Consider the following 27263-nt stretch of genomic DNA (forward strand, 5'->3'; position numbering starts at 1 on the left):
AAAACAGTGATTTTACACCACTTTGTGGGTTTCTTCAAATAATTCCCATGACTTAACTTTGTTGAATACTGTTCTTCTGCTTATATTAAGGAAAGTGTAGCACATATTGCAGAAGTTGAAAATGCTTCATAACATAAAATGCACTTTAAGATAAATTTTTGTTTCTGTAACACAAATATTTTTGTCAACTGTATTTTCTAGAATAAAATAATTTTTTATCCTATGTTTTAGCTTGTTTTGTTACTTACAAAGACATTAATACACCGATCAGTGAAGATAGTGTAATGTTTTGTAGGATTTTCAGTGTGGATGGAATTTCTCTTGCATCTTGGTTTGAGAACTCATTTACTCCTTTGTCTGCAGTTAGCATCATAAATAGACAGAATTTCACACTATGACATTATTTTTTTCTGGTAAAGACAATTGTTCAGTTCATTAAGTCCTTAAATGTTCTTTCCTGACTTTTTACCTAATATTTGTTGATGCTGGGGGGAGTTTTGTCTATGATTAATAAAATAATTGGTTCATGTTCTTCTTACAACATCCTAAAAAATACTTGTGGATTTACCCTGTCTAATCTGAGCAATCATTTACCAGTTGAAACATGCCTTAATTTTCCTATGTAATGAGACTGATATTGAGAAGGTACAAGCATAGCACTATTGATGCAAATACATTGTTTCAGGTTTTCTTATTTGTACATACTGCATTGATGTTTTTTCAGGGATGATGTAAAAATAAATTAGCCCTTTTGCCCACTCTTCCTTTTGTTTCCATTTCCATTTTACAGAGCCAGAACAAAAGCATAATGGATTTTTTTTTTTCAAATTAAAAAAAAAAACAACAAACCCAACCCAACAAACCCCAAACAAAACGTAGTCTTAGGGAAAACTACTTCTTACTGCATTGTGGGAATCAGAAAAATAATGAAGTTCTTACCTTAAGCTAGGAAAATTACAGTAAGACTTGTAATCTGCAATTAATCCATGTATGTATCTTTGAAGGGCCAGATGCATAGTTTTTGCACCATTGAACTTGTTTGAAATGCGTGCTGTTATTTAAAATGTGTTTTCTCATGGAGGTTGCAACACCTGGGTTAGCATGGCAAAGAGCATGCCTGTAGTTACCATGTCCCAGCTGATAAGTAATAAATTGATTTGGGTCTTAACCCTGTACTACTTGCTGGTTTTGGTTTTTGTTCTGTCCAGAAGGACAGCAGTGGTGCCGAAGAATTGGAACAGTTTTGCTCTGCTGCTCTTGGACAAGTAGATGAACAGCTATCAAAGTGCGCAAGTGTTTCTGTATCGGTAGTGGTAGGAAAGGTGTATTGGTGGCAGGATGTATCCTGTTTTGGTAAGCTGCATGTTCTGGATGCTGGGAGATGGAGTATAGTGCATCCAGTTTTAAGATGTAACCAGAAGCTGTTGTTTAAGGGTTCTGAGCTGATGTTCAGCAGCAGTAACGCGGTGACGACAATCCTGGTATTCTGACTATTCCTGACAGCGAAACAGTGCGAAACTGAGTTGTACCGCAGCTGTTTCTCCTGCTCTTAACTGCAGGCTCCATTTTCAGTGGAGTGATAAAGTATTTTGGAAGTACATATACAGGAGAAATGTTAATTAGTTTTTTCTTTCTGTTTCTTTTAGGACTCCTCCAGGATGGTTTCAAGCAGGTATAAAAGGTATGATATGTTTGTACACAATACATCTCTCTACATATATAGCTCTGCCAGAAATAAAGCTGATTAAATGGATGGGTGTAGTAGAGGCCATCATACTGCTACTGTAGATACATAGCCTGATTTTGGGATAAAGACTTGAGAGATGCAGCAAACTTATCCAAACCCCTCTATTACGTTACTATTATTTAAAAATAAATTTGGCTAGTATTTTGCTGGGTCTTACTAGTGCAGAACAGTTTCCCAAGCAAATGTCTAACTTGACTACACATTACCTAGGAGCTAGTATTTTCACAGATAATTTATGAAACACCATCTTCTGAAGTTTAATACAGGAAGATAATTTTGTTGCTCTCCACAGTAATACTGAAAGAAATTTCTGTGGTTTTGTCATACTACTGTCTCAGTTGTAGGGGATGCTGCCCACATGCAGCATGTCCTTATTGTTACTCGTTTGTATTTGAGTCAAGTGTTACTCTGATCATTACTCAAGTAAAGTACGTCAGCTGAGACAAGGCATTTGGGTAAACATATTTTTGTTTGTCACATTGAATGTGTTTTCATTTAGATATCCTTTACTCAGGTAAAATGTGTAGGTGGTTAATTAATCTGTGTATATATATCCTGGCTGTAGAAGTAACTGCAAAGAGCACCTACAATTATGTAGTCTTCACTGGTGTATTTTCCACTCCTCAGACTTGTTCACCTGTAGAATCATAGAATAGTTTGTGTTGGAAGGGACCTTCAAAGATCATCTAGTCCAAGCCCCCTGCCATGGGCAGGGGCATCTTTCACTAAATTAGGTTGATCAAAGCCCCACGCAACCTGCCCTTGAACACTACCAATGATGGGGCATCCACAACTTCTGTGGGCAACCTGTTCCAGTGTCCCACCACCCTCAGTGTAAAAAATAATAACCTACCCTGTTACATTTTAGATTTCTTAGCGTGGTGCTGTCTTTTATATTTATATTTCTGGGTTCTCATAAACCTAGTTGAGTAATGCATTTTATTGCTGTATGTTTTTTTTAAACCACTTTGTCATTGCAGAATGGGTGGACTTACTGACACAACCTTAATAACTATACAAATTCATGATTACTTCCTTATTAATCAAACACATTTTAGTTCAGTCTCCACTTCCTCTTCAGTCCTTGTGCAGAACTTCATTTCTATTTGTATTTGCCGAATACTTAGTGGTGTGTGTCATAGTGCTTTGTGGCTTTTCATAAACCATATCTTTACTCCGTATATCCTCACTCGCTTGCAAAAACCTGGTGTTGTGTGTGGTGTTAATAAATAGTTTACGCAATCACATTTGTAGTTTATTTGAAAATAAGATAATTCTTCTGATTAGCCTTGCAAAAATAGGAAACTTCAAAGCTAGAAAATGCTAAAAGAAGACTTTTTTTGTGCAGTCTTTGTTCAGACAGCTTTAGTTGTACGTAGGATGTACATTCTTTGTGAACTTTCTCCCTCAGGACTGGCATCACATTCAGGAAGAATCTGACTTGCTGTGAGCTCCTGCTCAATACTTTATGTATGTTGCCATCTATCTTACTCATTGCTTAGTCTTCAAACCTCATGTTGAAAACAAAGGATTACTTTCCTGTGAAGTCAGCACAGTGCCCAGTGCTCACAAATGCTAATAGTCTAACTGTATTTCCATGAGGTATACAGTAGCTGATATTTTATGGATAAAGATTCAGTGCCCCCTGTGTTTAGAGTTAACAGTATCTATTGATTTTCCTCTATATTTGAAAATTTCTACCCTCCTCCCACGTAATTTTTCAGGTAAGAGTACTTGAACAAAGTGTGGCTCCCAGTGGCTTCGCTTTCTGGTATGAATGCTAAAGGAAGGAGTCGGGACCATAGTCCTCTTCTGTTCTGGCAATGTTTGGCTTGTTTGCCCCTTACCAACATCTGCAGTATGGGAAGGTCCTAGAGAAAACTACCTCTTCTATGGTAATTCTCATTCACTGTGGTAGATATCTCGCTTATGTCCCAAATACAGCACAAGTTAGGTGAAAACCAAAAATGCCAGTCTGTGATTACACCTCGTACTGGAATGTGAATGCCAAAAGGTTAAATTGAGACCATAAGCTCCTTGAAGGCTCAAATATGTTCAACTTAACGTGCTTTTAACAGTTTTGGGTGCACTCCCTTAGGTTTTCAAAGCACATCGAGAGCAAACCATGTTCTCACATAGGGCAACCACTTTGATATCCCATTTGAAACTGTTGTTTGTGCTACTCTGACAACAGGTGGTCAGTACTTTGTGAGTGGGGAAAAGAGACTGCTAGTAACCTTTACACGCATATGACAGCAAAAGTAAAAAGATAATGTTTGCCTAATTGCTTGGGCTCTGTTACAGACTCCCTGCTCTGGGAAGAATGCATTATTTATCAGAAATTTTCAGGTCATTTCCCCCTGTCTTTACTACTCTTGCTCCTTATCTTTTCCTTTCTCCAGTTGTTCCTCATCAGAAGTGACATCTTTTCATCTCAGCATTTTTCTTCACTTCACTGGTTTCCATTTCCTAGCCCAGTTAGACACCCTTTCCTTTCTCTCCCCCTTTCTCCTACATCCTCAATTTAGGGTTCGGGCCTCAATGGTTAAATTTAACCATTGAGGTCCTAATCTTCTTTTTGATATTTTTCTGTCTTTGGTTTTTAACCCTGTTTTGTCTCCATCCTCTGTCCTCTTCTGACTTCTAGTCCTGGGGTGTTGATACTGTCCTGGGCTTCCAGTACCTTCCCTTTCCCTTCCCATATAGCTGTTTTCATGTCTGCATTGAGACATGCAGCCTCCTGGTTCATGGAATTGCTGTTCTCTCAGTATGTTCCAGGGCTCAAGGAATTGCACAGATTTTACACCCATTTAATCAGACACACTGGCTGCTTTGCCTTATATGGATGCAGCAATCCATGGTTAAACATTTATATGACATTGCTGAGAAACCTGCTTGAGTGCCCATTGACTGGAAGACATGTTTACAAATGAACTGTGCTGGCTGCTGTTGTGTTATTCTACTTCTGTTCTGGCTGACTTGGACAAACTGAGCTCGTCTCCTTATGCAGTAAAGTAAACAAAAGTTTGGGATGAGGATCTTAATTGTAGTCTGTCTTCTCAATTTACTTCAAAAATTTTCAGGCTTGCACCCCAAAAGTTTGTGTAGGCGTTCCTTCGTAGTTGCATGATTCACCACATAAAGTATTTTCAAAAGAAAGTGATGGTCCTGTTGTGATCTGGAGTGGTACTGCAAGATCTATTAAAAACATGACCAGAATCTTCAAGGTCATGTTGATATAAAGGCCACAGGGCTTGTTCATGAGCATATTTGGGAGTTGCAACCAGCCGTCCGTCCTGACTGTGAGCTTCATGTGATTAAAATGTGTAGGTATCCTTCAGTGGTAACAGCCCAAATCAACTTGCTCATCTTTAATTCCTCCCTAAGCTTTTCTTCATGTGATATGCCTCATCTTGGCCATTCCAAAATTCTGTTACTGTTAACTGGGTCTACCACTTGTTGTGCTGCTATGTGAGTAGTTATTTTAAAGCAACAAGCATGATGCCATTAGTAAAAATGTTTTTCTGATTCAAGACTGCTCTCAGGATAGTTGGTGTCATCACTGACTTCTTAAACAAGAGAATGACAAAGTGTATTATGTTTATTGAAATATTTGAGGGTAATCTACATGTAAACATGAATTATGTTTCTCTTGCATTCTGTGAACTTAAAGTTTGCAAGTAACAGTAAAGCAAGATGTATGTGGACATAGGAATAAATACAGAGAATTTGTTCTAGCAGCTTGTTTTTACAACGGTCTACTAGCTTCTGAACCAATTTAGCCTCTTTTTTAGAAAAGTCATAAATTGAAAAGAAAACCTTGCAAATCAGGATTTAAAATAAGATTTTTTTGTATGGTTTATGGATCAGACAGGTCAAGCTGGATCAGTTTACAGAAAGAGTTAGATTAAAATCTCTTAGTGGTTCAGGGGTGTGTTCCACTTATAAGTTTGTTTATTAGTAGACATGAATGCAATATAGTATGGCTTTATGGCTTCCAGACAAAACGTCAGAGGGTTTTTTCCCCCTGTTTTAGGATAGTACAGCACACTAACATGGAACCCAACAGGCAGAGACAGACCCTTGGCCACTAGTTCTAAAGGCAATGTTGTACTCGAGTTCAACATTCATGCAAGAGTTGAAAAATAATTAAGGAAGAAGAGATCAGCAGGAGAGAAGCTAGTGCTTCAAGAGCAGTCATTGAAATACTGTGAAGGAAATGTTAAAGCCCTGCTGAAATTCTCACGCTTGGTGTTTTTAGATTACTACAGAGCTTAAATTCTAACAATATACATACCATCATAGTAATTTTGGTCTCACTAATTCAAAAAAATACAGCTGCAAAATACTATTTCATAACACTATGCCCAGACTTGCTTACTTGCCTGTGTTTGGGAGTTTTGCAGCGAGGGTTGGCTGTTGAAGCACCATCTCATCTGGCTTGTTACAGTAGGACCACTACTGTGCAGGTATGAACACTTAAAATGAGTGACTCAAGGTGCTTTTCTTGATTTTTGTATTCCCTCTTCAGCCAATGCTGGCGTTATGAGAAGGCAGAGACACTTAGAGTTTATTTCTACAGAAGTTTTTGAAGGTCTGTGTTGAGCCAGCTGCAGTTCCTCCCTGTTCCTTGTGCCAGTGCTCATGCAGCTGGACAGGTTGATGCTTCAGGGAGCCACTGTGGCTGAAAGTTGATGGCTTTCTTTGCTGGGCTGCTAGATTGCTGCATCAGCTCCTTGAATCATTTCCTGCTTGGTCACCTGAAGGCCAGAGCCAGGAAAAGTGGAGACTAGGAATGTGCAGCTGTAGAGAAGACAAGACTGCCTTTACTTGGCTCAGCTGTGAAAGCCATGGACTTGGCTTAAGCAGTCCAAAATCACAGAAGTCCAAGGTGGCCTATTTAGAAATATTGTCTTTTGCATATTCTTTGAAAGAAGCTGTTAGCAACTGACTGAATTTCAGTGGCATAATTAGGAGTTTCCACATCAAGTATAGTTACAAGATTCTGGCAGTGAAAATAAATGTGTTCTAGTTGAAAGCAATGAAATCTGGTTTTGACTGCATGATTTTAATTGGATAAAGTTGTAATTTGGAGAGTGCTTCAGGAAAACATTGAGAGAACCAAAGAGGCCTTGGAAGGAGCAAGATTTATTCCACCTCTCTGTAATATTGCTGTTAAACCTGCCCCTTTATGAAGAACTGATTTTAACTAGAACATCATTCTGAAACAAAACATTTGCTTCTGTGTAAGAGTAGTCAAACTGCGATGCATGTTGATTTCGCTATATGGTTTTTATTTAAGTACAGCCAGAAAAAAAACTTAGAAAAGCAAGTCTCCTCAAGTTGCAAAAATGTTTTCTGTTTGGGTGTTCTAGTACAGAAAGACACATTTAAAATGAGGGTTTGATAGTGGCTGATTGTTAGTAGGCTGATTGAACAACAAGTTTGAATTTTGTTAAACATCTTGTCGAACATGCCATTTTGAAGCAGTAGTGAGGAATGTTTCTATCCAGGTGTATTCTCATTTGCTACTGTCCGTGTGGGCATGCTAATCTAGTGTACATATGGCTACAAATACAATCTGAGAGTCTGCTTGAAAACTAATTTTAAAAATACTGTTTCCTGCAGCCATAGCCTGTGGCTAGGTGTTTCAACTGCAAGTGTTGAAACAGTCACATGCATAAGGTACTTGAATGCTAAAAAGTGGAATACATTTTAAATTGCATTCTTGAGCAGTGACCCTAATTTTTTTCAACTTGCCGGACCCCTACTTTTTTCTGCTGGTGCTAATGACCACTTTTACCCAATGTACATCTACTGACAATAGGCTTTCTTTTCTTTCATACCTCTTGTGAGATTCCAGCAACTTCCAAGTTACAAGCATTTGTAAACCTTTATTCAGTTAGAAAGTGGAAGAAGAAAAGAATGGTTTCAGTTGCAGTCTCAAACTAAATGGAGTTCTGCTGTCACGTGCATGCACTTTTACTGCCCTCTTCCAAAAGAAGACATAAACCCAATTTGTATTCTTAGTAGTATGCAAAGCTCTTCAGTTTGGGCAGATTATCTTTATTATTAGTAGTAGTATTGTTGTTACATATTTATAAATATATATGTATAGATAAGTGTGTGTATATATCCACACATACATACATACAGGTTTATTTCCATAGAGATAGCTTTATTGGGGCTGGTTGATAGGCATTTTCTCTTAGTAAAGCATAGACACCAAGTTCAGTGATATTGTTATTCTAGGTAAGTTTTCTGTCTTGTTAAAGGCTCAAAAAGTGACATTGTATCTGAAAACTAGAATAACATGCTGTGTGAAAGATGGGTCTACCGTGTCTGGGATGGTACCTTTTTTGTGGTTGCTGTGTACTGCACGTTGGTTATAACAGCCCAAATAATAAACTTTGTATCTGTCACATTCTGTGTGTTAGGTCACAGACTAAGATGGACTAATGCGTCCGTAAATTTTTTTTTTTAGTCCCATTTCCTAGAAGTTTTCATGATCTGTCCCTTGTACTTGCTGATATGGAAAAGGAATGTGTTCAGTAGGGTCTGCTTCCAGGGGAATAGATAAGGAAATTTGAGTGTGACTTTCAGGGAAAATACAGAAAATGTCTTAATTTTCAGTATTAATGAAACCCATCCTATCTAGGCGTCCTTTCTTCTGACTTTCTTGTAGGAGCATTTGCCAGTATCACTCACTGGAGCTGAGTTGAGATACTCCAGTATATTGGCAAAAGGGTTCATTTTTGAGTGATGAAAAATTGAGCCTTTTTTGTGTGGTCTATCCTTGTGACATTAACGGCATGAAGCAACATGTCTTTCAGAAAGCTAAATAATCTAGAATTTATAGAGTTAAACTAAAATATTTCTCTTATGTTGTGTTGCAACATGCGTATCCGGTCCTAGAAATGTTTTAAAAAAACTCTTCTAGATGAAGAATAAACAGTGCTAAATATGGTAATAACATTAAGCTACAAAATTCCTTACAATTGTGTCAGTGTGCCTTGGAAACTTCACACATACTGGAGCAAACCAATATTTATATCCATGAAAAGGCATCCATTTGCCAGATACTCCTGCTTTTCATTTGCACTGTATCCGTCTAGATTTGCACATTGTCAGCAGGGGATTTCTAGAGTTGTGAAGGGCAAAACTGTTAAATGAACACATTGATCATATACTCGTCTATGTTTTAAGGGAAATGTTGCAGGGATACTCACAGTACTTTTCATTCTTCTGCTAAGTGTTCTAGAAAACCATTGTGTACATATTTCAGCTGTGTGATTTCACAGAACCACAGATTGGTTGAGGTTGGAAGGGACGGACCTCTGGAGAGCATCTTGTCCCACCAGGGCCACCTAGAGCTGGTTGCACAGGACCATGTCTGGATGGCTTTTGAGTGTCTACATTCCAGTTCTCCTGGTGAGGACTGAATAAGGGTTTTGGGTTTGGTGTGGGTTGTTTGGGGTTTGTTTTTTTTTTTTTTTTTCCTCCCCTGTTTGATTTGGTTTTGGCTGTTTAGCTGTATAGTTTCAGAGTTAAATGTGGTTTTGGTAGACTGGGGAGTGGGAGATCTGTATCTCTCTGCCTGGTCCCAGGGCGCACTCTCTGCTGCTCTTAATTATTCATTAGAGTCTACATTGAAGGTAAATAACAATGCTGTTAGGAAGAAAATAGCTCTGTGAAAAGCACTGTTAAACCTGTGACTTTGAATATGTGTATTTTTAAAATAGCACTGGTTTTGTACATAGCAATCACAGTGAAGAACCCATAAGCTTTTTTTAAAACTAGTTTATGTGCATTTGCAGTGCTTATCTGTTAAGATTCCATTGCAGTGATTTTAACGAATAGACACATGATCTAAAGCAAAAACATATCATCAGTTAATAAGTGAGTGCCTACCAACTGAGCTATGACAAACTGCTGTGTATTCAAGTTCTGAAGTAAAATATTTGGAAATGGTATAAAACTAATATGTTGGGCCATATCACTTTCTCACTCTGGTTTGCTTTCCAGTTCCTTACAGGCCATGTCCATAGTTCCTGAAAAGTCAGTTGATACGTGTAAGCTTCTTACGTTTTTAGACATACACTTATTTTTCATCTTTTATCTTTCTATCTATTTAAAAAGATGCTTGATTTCAACTCCATAGTGCTACTTAACTTTTTAAAATAAATTGTTTAGCTTGGTTTTTAATGTGCACAGATCATAAAATTTTTAAATATTTAACAATAAAATAGGATAAGTATGCGTTTAAAGTTGATTAGCTATGTGATGAGAGCTGCATTATCCAAGGATTTGACTCCCTGAGGCAGTGAATTTAGTGAGTTCTCAGCAACATAAGAGCTGTGAAGTAAGTTCTCTGCAGTTTGATCTATTGAGTGCTTTGGAAAGCACTTCTTATTTCTATCATTTCAGTTTTGTTAAATGTATAAGTAGGTGTCTGCTTTGCTCTTTGCCTTTGTAGCACAGCTAATGCAGCAGATGATGATGCTCCAAATAGATATTCCCGAACAGACAGGACAACTTACAGCAGATACAGCAGGGATGCAAATTCTTCTGGCAGTTCTGTAGCAAGTAACACTTTGGAAAAGAGGATTGAGGAACTTGAAAGGGTGAGTACCAACCAATGTCTGCATAGCATACATCTGAAATAAAATACCTTTGAAACTCCATGGGGAAATTTACAAGTGAAATATATAGAAGTGATGCTAAATGCCTGAAGTACAGAAAGTTATGTCTATTAGATATATGAAGAGTCAGACTGACGGAGAAGAATGTCAACTTTCTAATCACAGATGTTTAGTTTTCATTTGGTATGTAAGTGAGAAATAGTTGAGGTGAAGATCCATACACTTAGAGAGCCAGCAGTGCTCTGCGTCTTTCTTGTATGTACCTCGTGACACACCAATACAGGGCACATAACTTGGGAAGGAGGGGCTCACTGGCTGTTCAGAAAATTAGCAAGCCTGCTCCTGATCTACTTCTTGTTTTGGATTTTTTTTAATGCACTGAAATATAAAATGTGATTGCTATCCAGTTGTTCATTAAAGTTTTAAATATTTCAAATATATATTTGAAACAAAGTTTTCATTAGTTCAGACATTCTTCATATAGTCAATTCTGGGAAAATGTAATAATGTTTTAGGTGAAAATCTCAGCTTTAACAATATTTTGGTAAATACTGTCATCTGTGTAATCTATTACTGGCTTCTCCGTCTTCCTCTGAAGTGTATTTTTGTGGGTAACTTGCCAAATATCCTTGAATGGATGGTCATATGGATGAAAGTTACTGAGTAAACACCATTTGAATAGGTCTTTATTTTAATCCTTTCAAAAAAAGCATATTTTGTAGATTTTTTTTTTTAAAGACTTGGGAAGCCTGATATGAGTAAAGTACACCATAACCCTCCCTTTCAAATCAACTTCATTCTGAAATAATTAAAATGCCAGTAACACAGAAAACAGAGGAGGATTTAGGGGCTTTCTTTTAGCACCTTGAACTCTGATTTATTGAATTCCTAATGAACCTTTTAATTTTTTCACATGGTCAGGCCCACAGATCTAACAGTGAGTCTTCATTCCTTTCTAACGGTAGGATAAACCTGCCACCTCGAAACCCCAAACAAAGCAAATAAACAACAAAAAAACCCCCAACCAACAAAAAAAACCCCAAACAAAACAACAGTAAAAAAGGAATAACCCTCCCAATATAACAAATTTGGAAGCTAATGCTTTACATTTATTTACTTCTGTTCTGGGCCCCTATCCAATTTTGGGTTTATGCTTAATTTAAATATTAATTAAAACATTATCTCTGGAATCAGAGCTATCACACAGGTTTGCTGTGGGTAAAATACTTTCTCAGATGAGATTCTGTAGCTCCTTGAAGTGTAAGGGTTTGAAGATGTGGGTTTTACTTGCTGTAGAAAAGGAATTATAGGTAAGTGTGTGTTGGTTTTTCTCCTTTGTATGTTTGTTTTAAATCGTAATAACTTAAAATTGTCTCTTAAAACTAAAAATTACATTTCAAACTTTGTTGCATATTCTGTTTTTAGGAACTTGCGAAGGAGAGACAGGAAAATGCAAGATTGCTGAAAATGACACAGGACAAAGAGGAACTAATTGGAAAGCTGAAGGAAGAAATTGATCTATTAAGCAGAGTAAGCACATACTTTCTTATATAGCGCCATATAAAGAGATAAAAGTCTCTGCATTCTCTATACTCTTATTCAGCTACCTGCACCCACTGGGCAAGGTCAGAAGAGAATTAATTGTGGGGATGTTTTTTGTATTTGTGTAACTTTTCAAGAAGGCATGTCAATAAGTTACATTTTTCCAGGTGACTTCTGTTTGTCATGATTAACTTCCATGAGCTATGTGTTATTGGAGTACCTGAATCTCTTGTTGCTGTAAGTGCTTGTAGAACAAGGTTATAAAAACAAGAGTTCTCTACTGCCTCTTCTCTCCAAATCCTGTACGTAGCATACCAGGAAATAATTAAGTTGGATTTTTGATGGTTTTCTCAATAAATTGTTACTCAGGACTTTTGTTAGACAAAGTAATTATTAATTTAATTTTGGTTTAGTCAGCTTAATTGCTAATACCCAATTACTTATGTAATACTAATACTTAATTACTAATAATAGGTTAGATGATCTTAGAAAGATTTGGGAGTAAGTGCTTTATATTCTGACACATACGCTCTTTACTGTTGATCCACAAGGTTAAAGGCAGAACAGGATGGGGGCAAGAAACTTGGGCTAGCATCACTTAAGCAAGGTGTGTAGGCAGGAGAAGAGGGTGTAGAAGGGTTGAGATGTGCTTGGGAATGGGACAGGATGAGAAATTTTAAAGTTGATAGAAGACACCAAATTAAACAAGTCCCAGTTTTAAGGGCAGACTGGAACTCTTTCATAGAATGGATTAGTGACCTCATCTTGAACTTCTGGCTGAGGTGCAGAGCCTGGATGTATGAGAGAAATATGCTTCTACTGGTCCTGTGCAGACATTCCCATAAAAATTCAGGAAAAAAAATTCAGAACTGGCTTTGGTCAATCCACTAGTGAAGGGACGCAATAACTCTATGTGCATAGTGGCAAACTGTGCACTATTCATTTGTAGCAAAGGAGGATGACAAAAGTTTGCCAGCTAATATAGAGGACTAAAGTAGTTGAGATTATTCGGAAACATATATCTTTTGGTTTTTTTAATAAAGAAAGTTGGAAGTAAATTTGTAGGGTAAATGAAATATTGTCTGTTTTGGAGAGATTTCTGTTTCAGTTGGAGAATTGGTCTTAGTGCCATTCTTCCATTCTGCAAATAATCTTGTCACATCTAAGCTGGTGACCTTATTACAGTCAAGGCAAGTGTTAATTCCTTCTACATAATGGATGGCAAAGCTACTTAAGACTGCTGGACACACCTGACTCAGAGGTTAAACAGAACAAATTAAAAGACCCTAAGTTACTGAAAGCTTGTGTTTTAGGACCACGACTGTTTGCAAGGTTTGCTGTTCCAGAAACAATGTTTTTTTCTGCTACATTTGAAGTATGATATCCTAAATTAAATCTATCGAGTGTCTGACTAGAAACCATCTGAACATCTGCAGGGAAGTCAAGCAGTGCCTGTGCCTTCCCTGTGTTGAAGTGTGATGGGAATTTCTGATTGTTGTGTGGAAAGAAAACATAGAATATAGGCCTTTCAAAAACCTCTTTATTACAAAATTACTAAAACTACAGTTCCATGAGATATTACAAAGCCCACCTTATTGGTGCTCCCTACGTAGCCTCTCTCAAATGCAGAAAAGAATGCTTTCTTTTTTTTTTTCTCTATCAGATCAGCATTTACCATAGCTGTGATATTGCCTGTTAGCTTAATTGCACTGCAAGTTATTTACATTTGCATCACTTGGGGTTTTCTTAATGATGAAATAGCTGCCTTTTGACTTTATAACCAGCTTAATGATTTGTCATCTTACAAAAGTTTGATCCTGTGACACAGGTGATGCTTCCATTAAAACAGATGCAGTTTTGCTTTCTTTTTTAATAGCTCTTGGATTTATGACTCCTATATTGGCTATCCGTGTGGATTTAGAAAGAGGAAAGCTTTAGAATATTAAGAAAAGCTACAGAAATACTGCATCATTCCTGTGATACAAGGTTATGGAGGTTATCAGCGCAGTCACATTTGCCTAAGGTTTATTATCATAACTGAGATCACAAGAGCCAGCACTCTGGTCTTCATGGAATGTTACTCTGTAGACCTGGCACCTGGATTGGATGCTTTGCGTGGAAGAACAGTTGTGACCTTCAGCCTCCTCCTCAGACAAAAGGATGTCCTGAGGAGTAAACTTTACTTAGTGAGCTTACGCAGAGTTCTCTTTAAAATGTTTTGCTGGTAGGTAACCTAAATAGGCGTCTTTAAATTTGACCATCTATGCATTCATGGTATTTTCTCCATCTTTTCTATTTATCAAAATGTGCAGTTATTGCATGTTAGGTTGTACAGACATGGAAAGAATTTCATGTCAAAGAACCTAAACAACTTTTTAAAATGCCATTTTATTGCATAGCTTTCTGACTGCTCAGTCCTCAGATTTAAAGAAATGCTAATTCTAGAAGTTGCAGTCAATTCTTAACCATGGATGCATCCTCCATTGGCAAAGATCTTGTGTTACACATGAAAAACTTTTTCTAAGACTCCTGAAAGCTTGGCAGACTTTTTCTCATTTTAAATAAATGTATTTATTTAACGGAATAATATAATTTTACTAAGATTGGTCAGTACATCACAAAGATACTTCAAGAACATGAGCTGCGTTTATATTGAGAAACAGAAAAGGCTTTCTGCCGTAAATGGCATTCTTTCACTCCAGTACATTGGCCATTAAAAGTATGTCTGTCACGTCTTATGTAAGAAAGGGGTAATTGCTTCATAAAAACCTCAAACATCTGAAGGGAAAGGCATCTCAAGGCATTTAAATATTTATAGGCTAAGTTCAACTGTCAAGTAGCTTACACTTGGTCATCTCTGACCTCACTAAGATGTCATTGTCGTTAAATGTGTGTTTGGAGAAAGACTGTCAGCGAGGATTTATAATCCAGTTAGTGTCAGTTGTGTAGTTATGGGTTCCTTTGGTATGTGAAGCCCAAGCTTTCCTGCTGTTGCATCTTTTTTACTAGTAAGCATACATTACTGTTGTAATTTTTAATATGAAACTTTACATTTAAGAGTGGCACAAAACATCTGCATCTCTCGGTCCATGGTTTCTGTACGTATTTAAACTGCAATAGTTATTCTTCCTGGCTCATATTCAAGGAACTCTTACTTGTAGTAATCTTTGGAGTGTTATTTTTGCAGCATAAATCTTTCACAAACCTTTAATATTTTATTTTGAGTAAATTACAAGTATTTTAAACAGAAGGCTTTTAGGTAAGCTTTAATTGAGGCATCTGATGGCTAGGTTAACCACAAGTTCAAACACAGTATTATGAATACTGAACTAAAAAACCCCAAACAACCAATTTTTTAAAAAAATGCTGTCCCTTCCATCTGATTACTGATCCGAACTGCACAAGAGAGAAAACAACGTGTGTTCCTCACAGTTACATAGTAAACTTTCTATAGTAGCTATCCATCAAAACTTTCCCTCTTTCTTTAAGTCACTTGTATCTGTTATGTTGGAGTGGTCAAATGCTGTTCCTGGAAGCCATTTGTACTGTGGTGCAGTGTTACTTCGGTGAGGAAAAGAGGAATTTCTGCTGATGATTTCTTGATTCCACATTGCAAAAAAAAAAAAAAAAAAAAAAAAAAAAAAAGTAGCTGTGAAGGTATTGCGGTATGGATTTTGGCTTGGCAAACAGAAGAGGCCTTTAAAAATCATGATACCAAATAAATGCAACATCTCTAGCACGCACTTCTGGAATGACCCCACTAAAAAGAAACAAGAAAATAGACTCTGTATGTCAAACATCGCCTAACAACTTAAAGGAACAAGAGAGAGAAAATCTTTTCCCTACTGCTGTTTTATGTTTAACCTAGCGTGGCAACAGGAGGGTTTTGCAGACTTCAGTCAAAAGGCATCTACGATCTCTAATGAGAATCATGGTTCTTCCTCCTTTGCCTGCCTTTCATTTTCCTCCTTAAAATGCTGTTCTTGAGGTCACTCTTCTGTTTCTTCATTGTTTTGTTCTCATTCTGTTTCTTTATTTATTTTTTTAAATACTAAAATTATTTTTACCAAAGTAATGCTGACATTAAACAGCCGAGGTAACTGGTTTTCATTTCAAAGGCTTGAAAAGACTTGGTGGGAAGTGAAGAAGTGAAATGGGAAGTGAGTAAATGCGGTAATTGGTGGAAGGGGGATGAATATTTGGGGTGGGAGCAATCTATTTTAAGCACCCATTATTACTGTATATGCTAACTGTTCTATTAGTAGCAGTTTAGACAGAAGGTACAGAACACCTTTTAATTTTTTTTCACAGCAAAAAAAAGGGCTGGCATTTTTTTGGAAAATTTTGGTACATAATTTAAAACACAAAGCAGGTCGTCTTGCAGTAATAACCAGTGATGTGTATATATGAGCAGGATAGTTGCAGACAAGCACACTCTGGGGAGCAGAGGCAATACCTGAGTAATCCACTCTCTGTATACCAATAAAATAATCATGCCTGTTCTGGTTTCTTGATGCATTAATTCCTGCTGTAGCTTTAGTTTTGATTATATGTTTCCATTTAAAGGCGCTTGTACATGGGAATATAATATTTAAGTTTTTACAGTTAATTAAAGTAATACTTGGGAAAAAGCTGGTTTAACAGATTTGCGGGTAGCTACTGTGACACTAATTCTTCCCAACCACAACTTCTTTATTTCAGAGCTAAGATGCTAAATTCCTGCTGCTACTAATTGACAGCTTGTATTTATGTCCTGAGAAATGTTTGTTTTTCATTTTACTTTCGCAGGACCTAGATGATATAGAAGATGAAAATGAACAATTGAAGCAAGAAAATAAAACCCTCTTAAAAGTTGTTGGACAGCTGACAAGGTAGAAGATTCAAGCCTCAATGAGGAAAGATATAAAAACTACTGATTGAACGTTAAGGTCAATATAGTAATACTTCCTGTGTTGCAGTATGTTATAATAACTATCTTTATATTTATTGTTAGGAAACCAGATGAATGTTTATTTTCATAGTACTTTCTTCTTCATTCAATGAAATGGCATCAAATCTGGGGCTTATTTTTAGCTTTCTTTTCACATAATTAAAAATTTTGACATATTTCAAAATACTAAGTTCAAAAATATTTGGGTTTTGTATCTTCATATTACATCTGGATACATTACAGTAATTTAAAATTCATAGCACCAATATCACTTTCAGTCCATATGGGTGTATATTTTTGAAATGAATGGAAGCAATGCATAGAACCTTTGTTTACACAGATCCAAAATATATATTTTGGGAAATATTTCCTTTTTTGTTTAAACAGCTGTAAAGTGGATGCCTTAATTCCAATGTATAACATTTTGCAGATTGATTACTTGGTCTAAAACTCTTGTATGTTGAGGGGGTTTTTACCACATCTGAAAGACTGACGATAGTAGAGTAGCAATTTTTTTTCTGTGTAACAGTATTCTGGCAGGAGGGGGAGGTTTTATTTACAAAAAAAAAGAAGAAAAAAAACCCCAAACCCCACCCCCCTCCCCCCCCCCCCCCCCCGGTAAATCACCTGTGGTACCAGCATTAATGAGTTCTTAGAATCATATTGAAATTGTGCACTGCAGTTAATTTTAAAGCTTTTGCTTTAGCAATGAAATGCAAGTTTGCTATCAGACAGTAAATTTGTTTGCTGTGTTGAGAACTCAAAGCCTGGAGCTTTCATTTTAGCAAAAACACTTCAGCAATACTCTCCTACTTAAAGCTGTCACCCTAAAATTTGTAGTGATCATAACCAATATGAGTTTTTGATGTTTTGTTTTTTAATTTTTTAAGCTGGGTGAAAATTTTTGTAGATAACAAAGTACAGAGACATACAAGTAGTTTGTGTCCTTTTGAAACATCAAATGGTTTAAAAACCCCTTTTATCCTTGTTTTTAAACTAACGAGGTGTTTAAAAAGTGCCTGTTTAGATGTTACAATGCAGTTATGACTCTACTGATTCTTCTATAACATGATAGTAGATAAAATTTTCATTTTACATTAACCACAGACCTCAGATAACAGTTCTCCTCTTAAAGGTCTTGTTAGGCTGAAATTTGATGTACTGTATTTCATCTTAATACAGCACACTTTTCATTCCTGATCAGAATAAATATATATGTCATTTGAGTCGGGACACTAGAAATGAAAACATTTCAAAGAGCCCAGGTTTTTTCTTGACAATTTTGAAGTTTGGTGTCAGAAGTTGCATGCGTATAGTTTTTGTTACCTTAAAACTTAAAGGCAACTTTAATATGTAATAACTATCACCTTTTCAGATTTGCCAGTTGTTTTCATAATGTTTATTTAATAACTGTAAGAGTTTCTTAAATTTCAACTCCAGGTATTACTGTTACACCTTGGATTGTTTTGGATATAGGATAGGCTATTTTGCATTTATGTATTCTAATGAGGAGGAACTTTTCAAAGCTTTAAAGTATTTTTCAAGATGCTTATATTCCAGGATGCCTTGATGTTTTCCTTCACAGTGGATGAGATCCCATGGGATACCATTTAAATGGTATGGGGCGTTTGAATAGGCCCTCTGAACAATATATACCAATGAATATTGCTTTTAATGTATTCAAACAGCAAGAAGTCCCTTAATTTATCAGTTTCATGAAATTAAAAATTAAATTTAAAAAAATCAGTTGAGATGTATGCCTTCTGAATAAATATGAAACACTCTCTGGAAGAACATCTGATTTCCTTCTTTGTGTACTAGGTAGGAAATACACATACCATTTACAGCATGGGATGTCAAACCTATTGAAGCATCATTAAAGAGTTAATGCAGAACACACAGATATTAATATGAAGTTGTAAATGAGATATTTCATAAACTGTATTTCACATATTTTAAACCAAAGAACAATGACAGCAAAGAACATAAGCAAGAATTACTTGCCATATTACCTCTTCTTGGTTTCCAGGTGTACTGACTAAAACTTAGCAGCAGAAATTCCAAAATTTGGATTTCTTTTTTAACCTGGACTTCTGGCTGACAGGAGTATTTGGCAGAAGTACTTCTGATACCATAGCTTGAGGAGGTACTGGCAAGGGAAGTTTCCAAATATATGAAACCAGTAATGCTTCAGGCAGAACATGTGAACAAAGGAACTGCTGGGAACTCACAGATAAAGTACCTCAGGACGTTACTGTGTTTTGTGTGTTATTAAACAAATGTAAAGCTCTTCATGGTTTTACAATTTGTGGGAATTTTTATCTTGAAGCATAACAATTTGCTGGCATTTTGGAAGATTTAGATGGCTTTTTGGAAAAAAAGTATGTCAATAACAGTTCATTATCACTTACATTATCAGACTCTTGGGAGAAGTTTAGTAGACTCTAGGAAAAATGATGTATTATGTAGAACGTTAATAATTGTCTAGTTGTTACTTGCCATTATCTTTTTATTTCAGTAGGGTTCCCTTATAGTCAAGCTCAAACATAGAATAAGTGTTTATCCTAGGTGACTTAAAGTGTTAAACTGGCTACCTTGCCAGCAACTTACTAACCCATGCGCATGTCCTCACCAGTCCAACACCTCAGTCATTCTCAGTTGTGTGATTGAAAAGCAGAGAGACTGCTGTAAGCGGGAACCCACCACATGTGGGAAAGCTATGTGATTCCTGAATGAATCTGGGTATTAATGTACCTAGGCTAAGTTAATTTGCGAGGGTGTGGGGCGGGGTGCATTAGTATGCAATATTAACTGTAAGTTAATACTTAACAGTGAGTCTCTTGGAGATTTCTGAGCTTTCATGTCTTAAAATTCATATCAAACCACTTAGGTCTAGTGTCTGTGTTTCTGGGTAACTTGGGTCATCTAGGAAGTCTAAACAGAAAAGCACTCCCATTGACTAAAGCAAGTAAGACAATTATTTCAAGATACTTTAAAAATTATCACAGTACATAATTCCTATTTTGATAATGCAGAATTACACTTCTGTTGTGGTCAAATGCTGTTGCATAGAAAACAGATACTACATCCAGAGCCGAAGCTTAAAGTTCTGCAGAAATACTTTTTATCATTGATGATATGCACTAATGTTTGTGGGATTTATTCCCTAAAAAGGAATAAACCGTATCAAACCATATCTAAATGTTGGTGAATTTTACAAGGACATTCAAAATGGCTCATTTTTTTTCATTTTTAAAAATAATAAATTGCCCTGTTTAAGTTCAGTGTTACTTGATGTATATATTAACTGAAGGAGTACAGTCTGCATTTGCAAATGAGTGTTTTATCTATTTTAAAGCAAAATTTTTTCATCGTTAATTACCAGATTTGTATTTACTTTGAATTTAATTTGAATTATTATTCAGAGGTTAATTATTTCTGTGTTAGATTGGCTTTGAAATTGGGAGGTAGCGTGAGAAAAGAGATTAACAAGAAATAAATCAGTGATTTCCAAAGTAGGAAGTGTAACACAATGATTTTATTTTTTTAAATTCAGCTGTACTGAGAATTAGCTCTGGAAAGATTTTTGACTGGCACAAGCACTATAAAAAATATAGGGGTTTTAGTTTGTTGGAAACAATTGATTAACCTCCATCAAAGCTCTTTTCAACTTGGCTGGTATTGTTACAGCTTGGAAACTTGCTACCATAGGAGACACCAAAAGGAATAATGGAGATCAAATTACTTTTGTAACATTTTGCTATGAGAGCAGAGTTACAGTGACTCCAGCTATTTTATGGTTTTCTGTATGTTCTTTTGGCTATTTCCAGCTTGAATTGAACCAAATAAGTATTAGTAGCCAAGAGGAGAGGTAATTGTTGGGAAACAAATACATGAGTAATAACTATGGATGCCATTAACATGTGGCTGAGTGTCAGTATTTCTTGGGCTCAGACCCTTTATGAAGGTGTCAGATGAGTCGGCCCATTTTGCATCAGTATTAATGATCATAAACATCTGACACTTCCAATAAGAAACAACTATTTTAGTTAGAGAAAATACCATTGCAAGCTGTGACTTAAAAACTTAGAAAAATAAAAAAATTTCATGCTAGTGCCTGTAGCTGCTGAGACTAAGGAGCTAAGGATTACACTTAAGTTTTGTTAAAAAATGAAACAAATTAATTCTGGGTCTTGTCATTTAATTTCACTACAGATCTGTTCCAAGCCAGTCATTCTGATGTCAATACCTGCAAAAGGTGTTGACACGAGCCTTTCTAGAAGCGTTTTGACTTCTGATATGAAGCATTTCTTAAGGCTTACTTAAGTATGTCCAGGGCAAAAAGGACTTTGATATGTATTTTAGTAGCATTCATGACCTTCCACGTATGTTGACTTACTGTAGCAAATCTCCATCTACCATTTTGCCTTATACTCTAGCAGATGTACATGACTCTGTAAATTTAATCTTTTTGCTTTTATTTCTGGATTTCTGGTGTAACTGTGTTCAGGGCTAGTTGTGATTTTTCTGTTCTGGAAAAATTGTGATAGTTGAGTTTTCCTCTGAAAATAGTCTCATAATCATAATGCGGAGTAATTTTTTAAAAATATCCTTTTTATGCATTAAAAAAGTTGAAGCGTCATTAAGCTATAAATAACTAAATATCCATTTTAGTTTTGAACATTGACTAGTTGTGATATTTGTGATACCACTTTAAAAATTATGTTGAGATTCTTAGTATTGCAGGTAAAAGATACATGTTTAATCTAACAATAAAGACTGTGTGCCTTTGTCCAAATAAAACGAAATTCTTTTTAATCCAGGCTGACTACTTATTGTGTTTAAAGGAGAATTAATATTGTCTGACTAAAATTCTCACTGGATTTGTCACCCATACTGGGAAGCTCCCAACCTGAACTGTTAGAATTATTTTTACGTTAAGGTCTGATTCTTAAAGTGTGTATGTGTTTGCACACACACAAGAGAGAAACCTGCATATTTCCGCTATACTAATTATCTGCTTCGGGAATGTAGTGAGTATCCTTCCATCAGTTAGGTGGAAATGACCTTTTCTGGTACATCAGAGTTGAAGTATAGCCCCTCCCAGGAAAAGGTAGTGAAGGATGTTACAGTGCTACTTCTACACAGACAAAGTGAATTGACTTCACAATAGATTTAATTTCTGAAATTTCCATACGAATGCATGTTCTTTTGTCCTGCACAGGCAGAATCGTTAGAGATAACCTCCTTTTCAGTCATTGCTGCAGACTACACATAAAGAGAAAAAGGGGATAATCAGTAGACACCAGCGAGACAATAACTATATCACAGTTCATCATGAAGTTTGTAATGTTGTTTTAAAAAACAGCTTGGAACATAAATACCATAAGAAACGATGCATTCAACAGCACGGTTACTTTATGGGTAAGACATTATGACCATTTGCACTTAGTAAATTTTAAAATTTTAGGTGAATTCAGTTTAGGATTATTATTCCTACAGTTGGCTTCCTTTATGAAAGCCTAGTGGCCTTTGGATTTTGTTTTAAGATACAGAAGTACGTCCTTCCTCGGGTTTTGCCTTTGGCATTTTAGGTTCTTCAGTCTTGCTGGGACATTTTATCTCCAAGTACACAAGCGCCTGTTCTGTGCTCCTCCTTTAGTCACTGGATTTGCCGTTCAATATCTGCCTGATCTTGGCACTTGGTATGTTTTCCTGTAGATGTTCTAGTTTTTCTCTCATGGCCCATCTCTTCCTTTCTCTTTTGTAATTTTGGTATCTTCTTGTTTACCTTGTTGTGCTAGAACCTTCAAGTGGTATCTATGAAGTGTAACACTGTCCATAAAACTATTCTTTGCTGGATTTTTTTTCCTTTCTTAAACAGACCTCAAACATTTGTATGAGAAAATTTTCCCATTTGGTGAATAACTACATTGTGGAACGTACTGCTGCTGGAATTTGCTCTGGGACTCCCAAGAACTTACCAAGGATTTGAGAGGGATTGAGTATTGATGTAGATATTGAGATGATCCAATGCTGTAGTTATACTATAAAAAGTTCTGTTCGTCTCCAGCTATTAAAAATGAAAAGGTAACTGTGTAGGAATATCGCATATAAGAGTGATATTGATATTGACTTATTGGGTAGGAGTCAACAACAGGGCTATCCTTCTGATGGGTATCTGACAGTTCTCTGTGGGAGGTCCTGGTGGGTCTCCACCTACATCTACAGGTTTGCTGCTGATAACTTCCAGTCTGGCAGCTGATAGCCCTTTGCGTATGGAAACTGCTTACCTTTCACTTGGGATTCCTGGAACAGGAAGGTCTAATTACACAACCAATAGCCACAGTCGCCCTTGCTTATATCTCAGGAGGGATTTCTGGTTAAGTAAAATTGGCAATTTCTGGATTCACTCCAGTAATTTGAAGTAATATTAAGCTTTTGACATGTTTCAATATTTGATGAGGAAATAAGCAGTCTTTTATACCACGTAAAAAGACAGTACTTAATTTTCTTAGGCAAAGTCAAGTCCACTAGTTCTTTTCTTGAAGTGAAAGTTGCTGCCTTCAGAGAAGACTTGTTTAATCTCAATGCCTTTAAGTTGGGCTCATTTTATAGTCTGATGAGGGTGCTCGCCTCAACAAACCCAAAACCTCCAGGCCTTCTTCTAACAGTCAGTAGAAGTTACACGTCTTTGGAAAAGTTTTAGGAGCAGATTTGAGGGTTAAGCTCTTTAATCTCAAAAGTAGTCTGTAAATCCTTGTTTTCTTCATTGAAGAAAACCTGGTTATAAAGACAAAACCCAGCACTGTTTCTGAGTGACTACCTTGCTAGTCATTGATGGGCTTCCAGGGAACACAGTTGTCCCTGGGTGCCAAGGTCCTGCAAATACCCTTAATGCAGCAAAGAATAACAGCAGAGTTCTAGAAATGTCTGACTTGCATTTTCTACTAGCTTGGGCCAAACGGCGCAAAAAAATGGCTAGTAATTAGCGATGGGATTGTAGTGGTTGTTGCTATTGAAGGAGTAGGAAAAGTGAGATTTTAATTTGTATTTTAGGCACTCTTATGGAATGTTTCTGTGATGTTAATTGCCGAGAGATTAAACAGTAAACTTTGGCAATAATTGTGTCCGTTTTAGAAAGAGCCTTTGAGGTAAGAGGTGCCATCTTTAATATCTTTAATTAACACCTTTGACTTGTAGGTATTTGTTATGCGGCAACGCTCTGTTAAAGATAACAAAAGAGAAAAGCCCTATGTATACTGCAGAGATATTAATCCAAATCTACTCTGATTTTTAATCAATATGCCGTACATTTTTAAGAATATTAAATAACATAGATATTAGACTTTGTTTTGAGATCTGGAATTTCTTTAATAAGGGAGGCAATGAAAACATGTGCATATTCGGTGCTAACGCCCTGGCTTTTATTCTGGTAAACAGAAACGCTGTTGAAGATAAATAGGTTTTATAATTGATCTCATTCTCAGCACACACACATATATATTAATAATAAAACCTGTGCTTTATGCAATAGCAAAAGGATGCACTTAAAATGTGGTGACAGCAAAAATGAGAACTTAATCTCTGCTTAGTCTTTTAGGGTGCGAACCAAGCAATTTTTATGGGTTTCCCTTGATGAAACGACCTGAAGACATGTAGGTATTAGAGACTCATTCAACAAGTTATTGCATAATCTCATGCAACACAGCAGCATCCTTTCTTTGTACCAGGGTATTTTCTAAGAACCCAAAGCATAATTTAAAAGAAAAGTAGTGTTTTTCTCTTGCCCAAGATTACATCTGAGAAAACTGCAGCTTGGCAATTGGCATCTTGACACATTCTCCATTAGTATTTATCTCTGGAAATCAGATTTTGTAGACCAAGAGCCTGTGGAATGAATTTTTTTTTCTCTCTCTCTCAGAAATGCTAATCTCTGCTTTTGCCTGAAGGCTTGTTATAACAATGATGCATTTTAGGGAGTTTAAAATGTTGATTGCAGCAGTGTAAGTGTGGTTACAGCCAGCTACCAAATATATTTAATGGGTGGGGACAATAAAACCACTGAAGCTTTGCAAGTTGAGACTCTCTAGAAATAACTCTCATATTTCTCTGTGAAGCAATTATATAGAAATGCTAATTGTTCCCAACTGAATCACTTTTTCTTCCCCATCAACTGCTTCTGCTCACTATAGTTTGTAATAAAATATCACTTTAAAACCCCTGTAATTGTGTTGCTCTGGCTTTGTATGAGAAGTGACATTTAAAAAGACTGGCCACTTTCAATTTTCACTCTCCAGATTTTAGGGTTTATGAAGACGGTTAAAAGCAGGGAGAAAACAAGCAGAAAATGAATGGGTTGAGACGGTGCAGGATTGAATATTAGGGAGAGGAAGGATTAGGTGTGGAAGGATGAAGAAAATCTAGGTTTTCTCCAACACTTTTTTTTCATGGAGTTTTCAACAAGGAAAGGATGACAAACTGGGTATTCTATAAAGATCTAAAAGTGGTTCCGGTTATCACTGCAATATAGTTAGTATTTTTATGAGGAAAACATGATCTCCAGCATTTCATTTTCTCACCTTTGCATAAATACTTAAAAAGGAAAAGAATATAACTCTCCACCCTTAAGAAACGCAAATTACTTTCTAAAATCAGAGGTTTGATTGCATCTTTTCTAGACCATGCTAGGTTGTAGATGAGTAGAAAGAAATTTTGGATGTGGCTTTTCAAATAGTACAGAATTTGTGGTACTACTGCGGTAATATCGGTTAGTATGTTTGATGTTTCGGGGAATGAGTAGGGCTAGCCCCAGCCAGGCATTTAGATCTCTAGCAGAAGACTGATAGAGCTGATATTTGGGGTATGGTGGGAGCTCCTTGCTAAAGCGCCAGGACCATGTGGAGGACTTCTGATTTGCTGGCATCTGAGAGCCCTCTTGCTGCATCCTGCAGACTTAAATATAACAAAGTCGTCTTCAACAGCTGCTGAGAGATGTACTGGGTGGGGAGAGGAGGAGCGAACTGCTTTTGCGGTATATCAGATAGGTGTACGCAAGTGTTACAGAACAAAATGGGTTCAAAGGTCTTTTAAAAAGCATATTGAATGTAATGTTACCAAGTGAAGTCATATAGTACATTTTAACACAACTCACTGTCCCGGTCTAAAGTGATGGTGCTTGTATGGATTTTTAAAAACACTTTGAAATTACAAATATATGTATCATAGGTTTGTTTACGAGGTTAGAATGACATTTTATGTAACTGAAGAACTGTGTATTCAGGTGCTTGCTGTACATCCATCTCAATAGCTGTACTTGTTTGAAAAATTAACCATTCCGTTATAGGAAGAGCTAACTAGAATCGGCAGCTTGCTGCTGGTGTAATGACCTGTCATTTTTTAACACTAAAAATTTGAAGCCAAAAGTTGATGGCTTGAAACTCATGTTTCTGCAAGAACTGCAATGATTATTAACTGTATTATAAGTAATACCTAAGACCACTTAAAAATGAGGTAAAAGAAAACATTATTTACATTTTCCTACTTTTCTTTAGTACTCAGTAACGTTCATGACTCACTTCCTTAACTTTTTCTGTTTCACTGAGATTTCATGTGTGTATTTGGGGTTGATCTGCATAGCATCAGGAGAAGGAGACTCCTCTGGGTGCACTTGATTGTAAAAGCCCAGAACTGGATAAGGAACTCAAGAATGGTGCCGCTTATTTTGAATAAAGCGGCTGGTGCAGCTCTATAAGCGTGCTCTTCATTCGGATTCCTTTTAAGCAGCTGTTGGCAGTCTCTGCTGAGAAACTCTCTACGTGGGAATCACATCCTTTTTGTTTGGCAACCTGTCCATTGGGTTTACGTGGCTTTTTGAATACTGTTAATGTTGTAGCTGAGGCAGTTGAGAGCAGAAGGAATTGCACTGGCTTCCTTGTGTGGGAGTGTATTCCGGTAGTTGGAAACTGGAGAGTTGCCTGGCGGTAACTGTGAAACTTATTCCACCAGTAGAAGAAAGTGGATTGATATTTGGGATTTGTAACCAGAAGTGGGAATGTTCACTGTTTCAAAGGCGGCAGTGACGGGCAGGTGTCCACAGGGCTACCTCTGTAACACGTTCTGAGCTTTGTTAACAGAGATCTACAGTAAGGTATTAAATCGGGTGTTGGCTCAGAGGACGTGTTGAATAAATTTTCAAAGCAGTAACTAAACTTCTATATCCAAAAGTGTGTTATTGAAATGGATGAATGAAGCTGATGTCTTTGGTCTGTCTGTTCTGTAGGTAAGTGAGGGTGCGGACTTCTCAGGCGGTTTGCTTTGGTGCTTCTGTCTCATCTATAGGTAAACAAACACTCAAGCTTTTCAGGTCTGTCACTTCACTACCCTTTTTGTCTTCAACAGC

At 36.7% G+C, this 27263-nt stretch overlaps 1 protein-coding gene across 3 annotated transcripts in view; it reads left to right on the top strand.

Moving 5' to 3' along the window:
- Positions 1–19153, top strand: part of PAWR (pro-apoptotic WT1 regulator) — an 80073-nt gene extending 60920 nt beyond the window's left edge. For all 3 annotated transcript variants that reach the window (XM_075080745.1, XM_075080746.1, XM_075080744.1), the window contains exons 4-7: positions 1647–1681; positions 10224–10371; positions 11815–11919; positions 16720–19153. In XM_075080745.1, the coding sequence (XP_074936846.1) occupies positions 1647–1681; positions 10224–10371; positions 11815–11919; positions 16720–16806 (375 nt within the window). In that variant the 3' untranslated portion in view covers positions 16807–19153. The remainder of the gene's footprint in view (positions 1–1646; positions 1682–10223; positions 10372–11814; positions 11920–16719) is intronic.
- The last annotated feature ends 8110 nt before the right edge of the window (positions 19154–27263 follow it).

The sequence above is a fragment of the Phalacrocorax aristotelis genome, chromosome 1 (assembly GCF_949628215.1).
Source record: "Phalacrocorax aristotelis chromosome 1, bGulAri2.1, whole genome shotgun sequence".
NCBI lineage: Eukaryota > Metazoa > Chordata > Aves > Suliformes > Phalacrocoracidae > Phalacrocorax > Phalacrocorax aristotelis.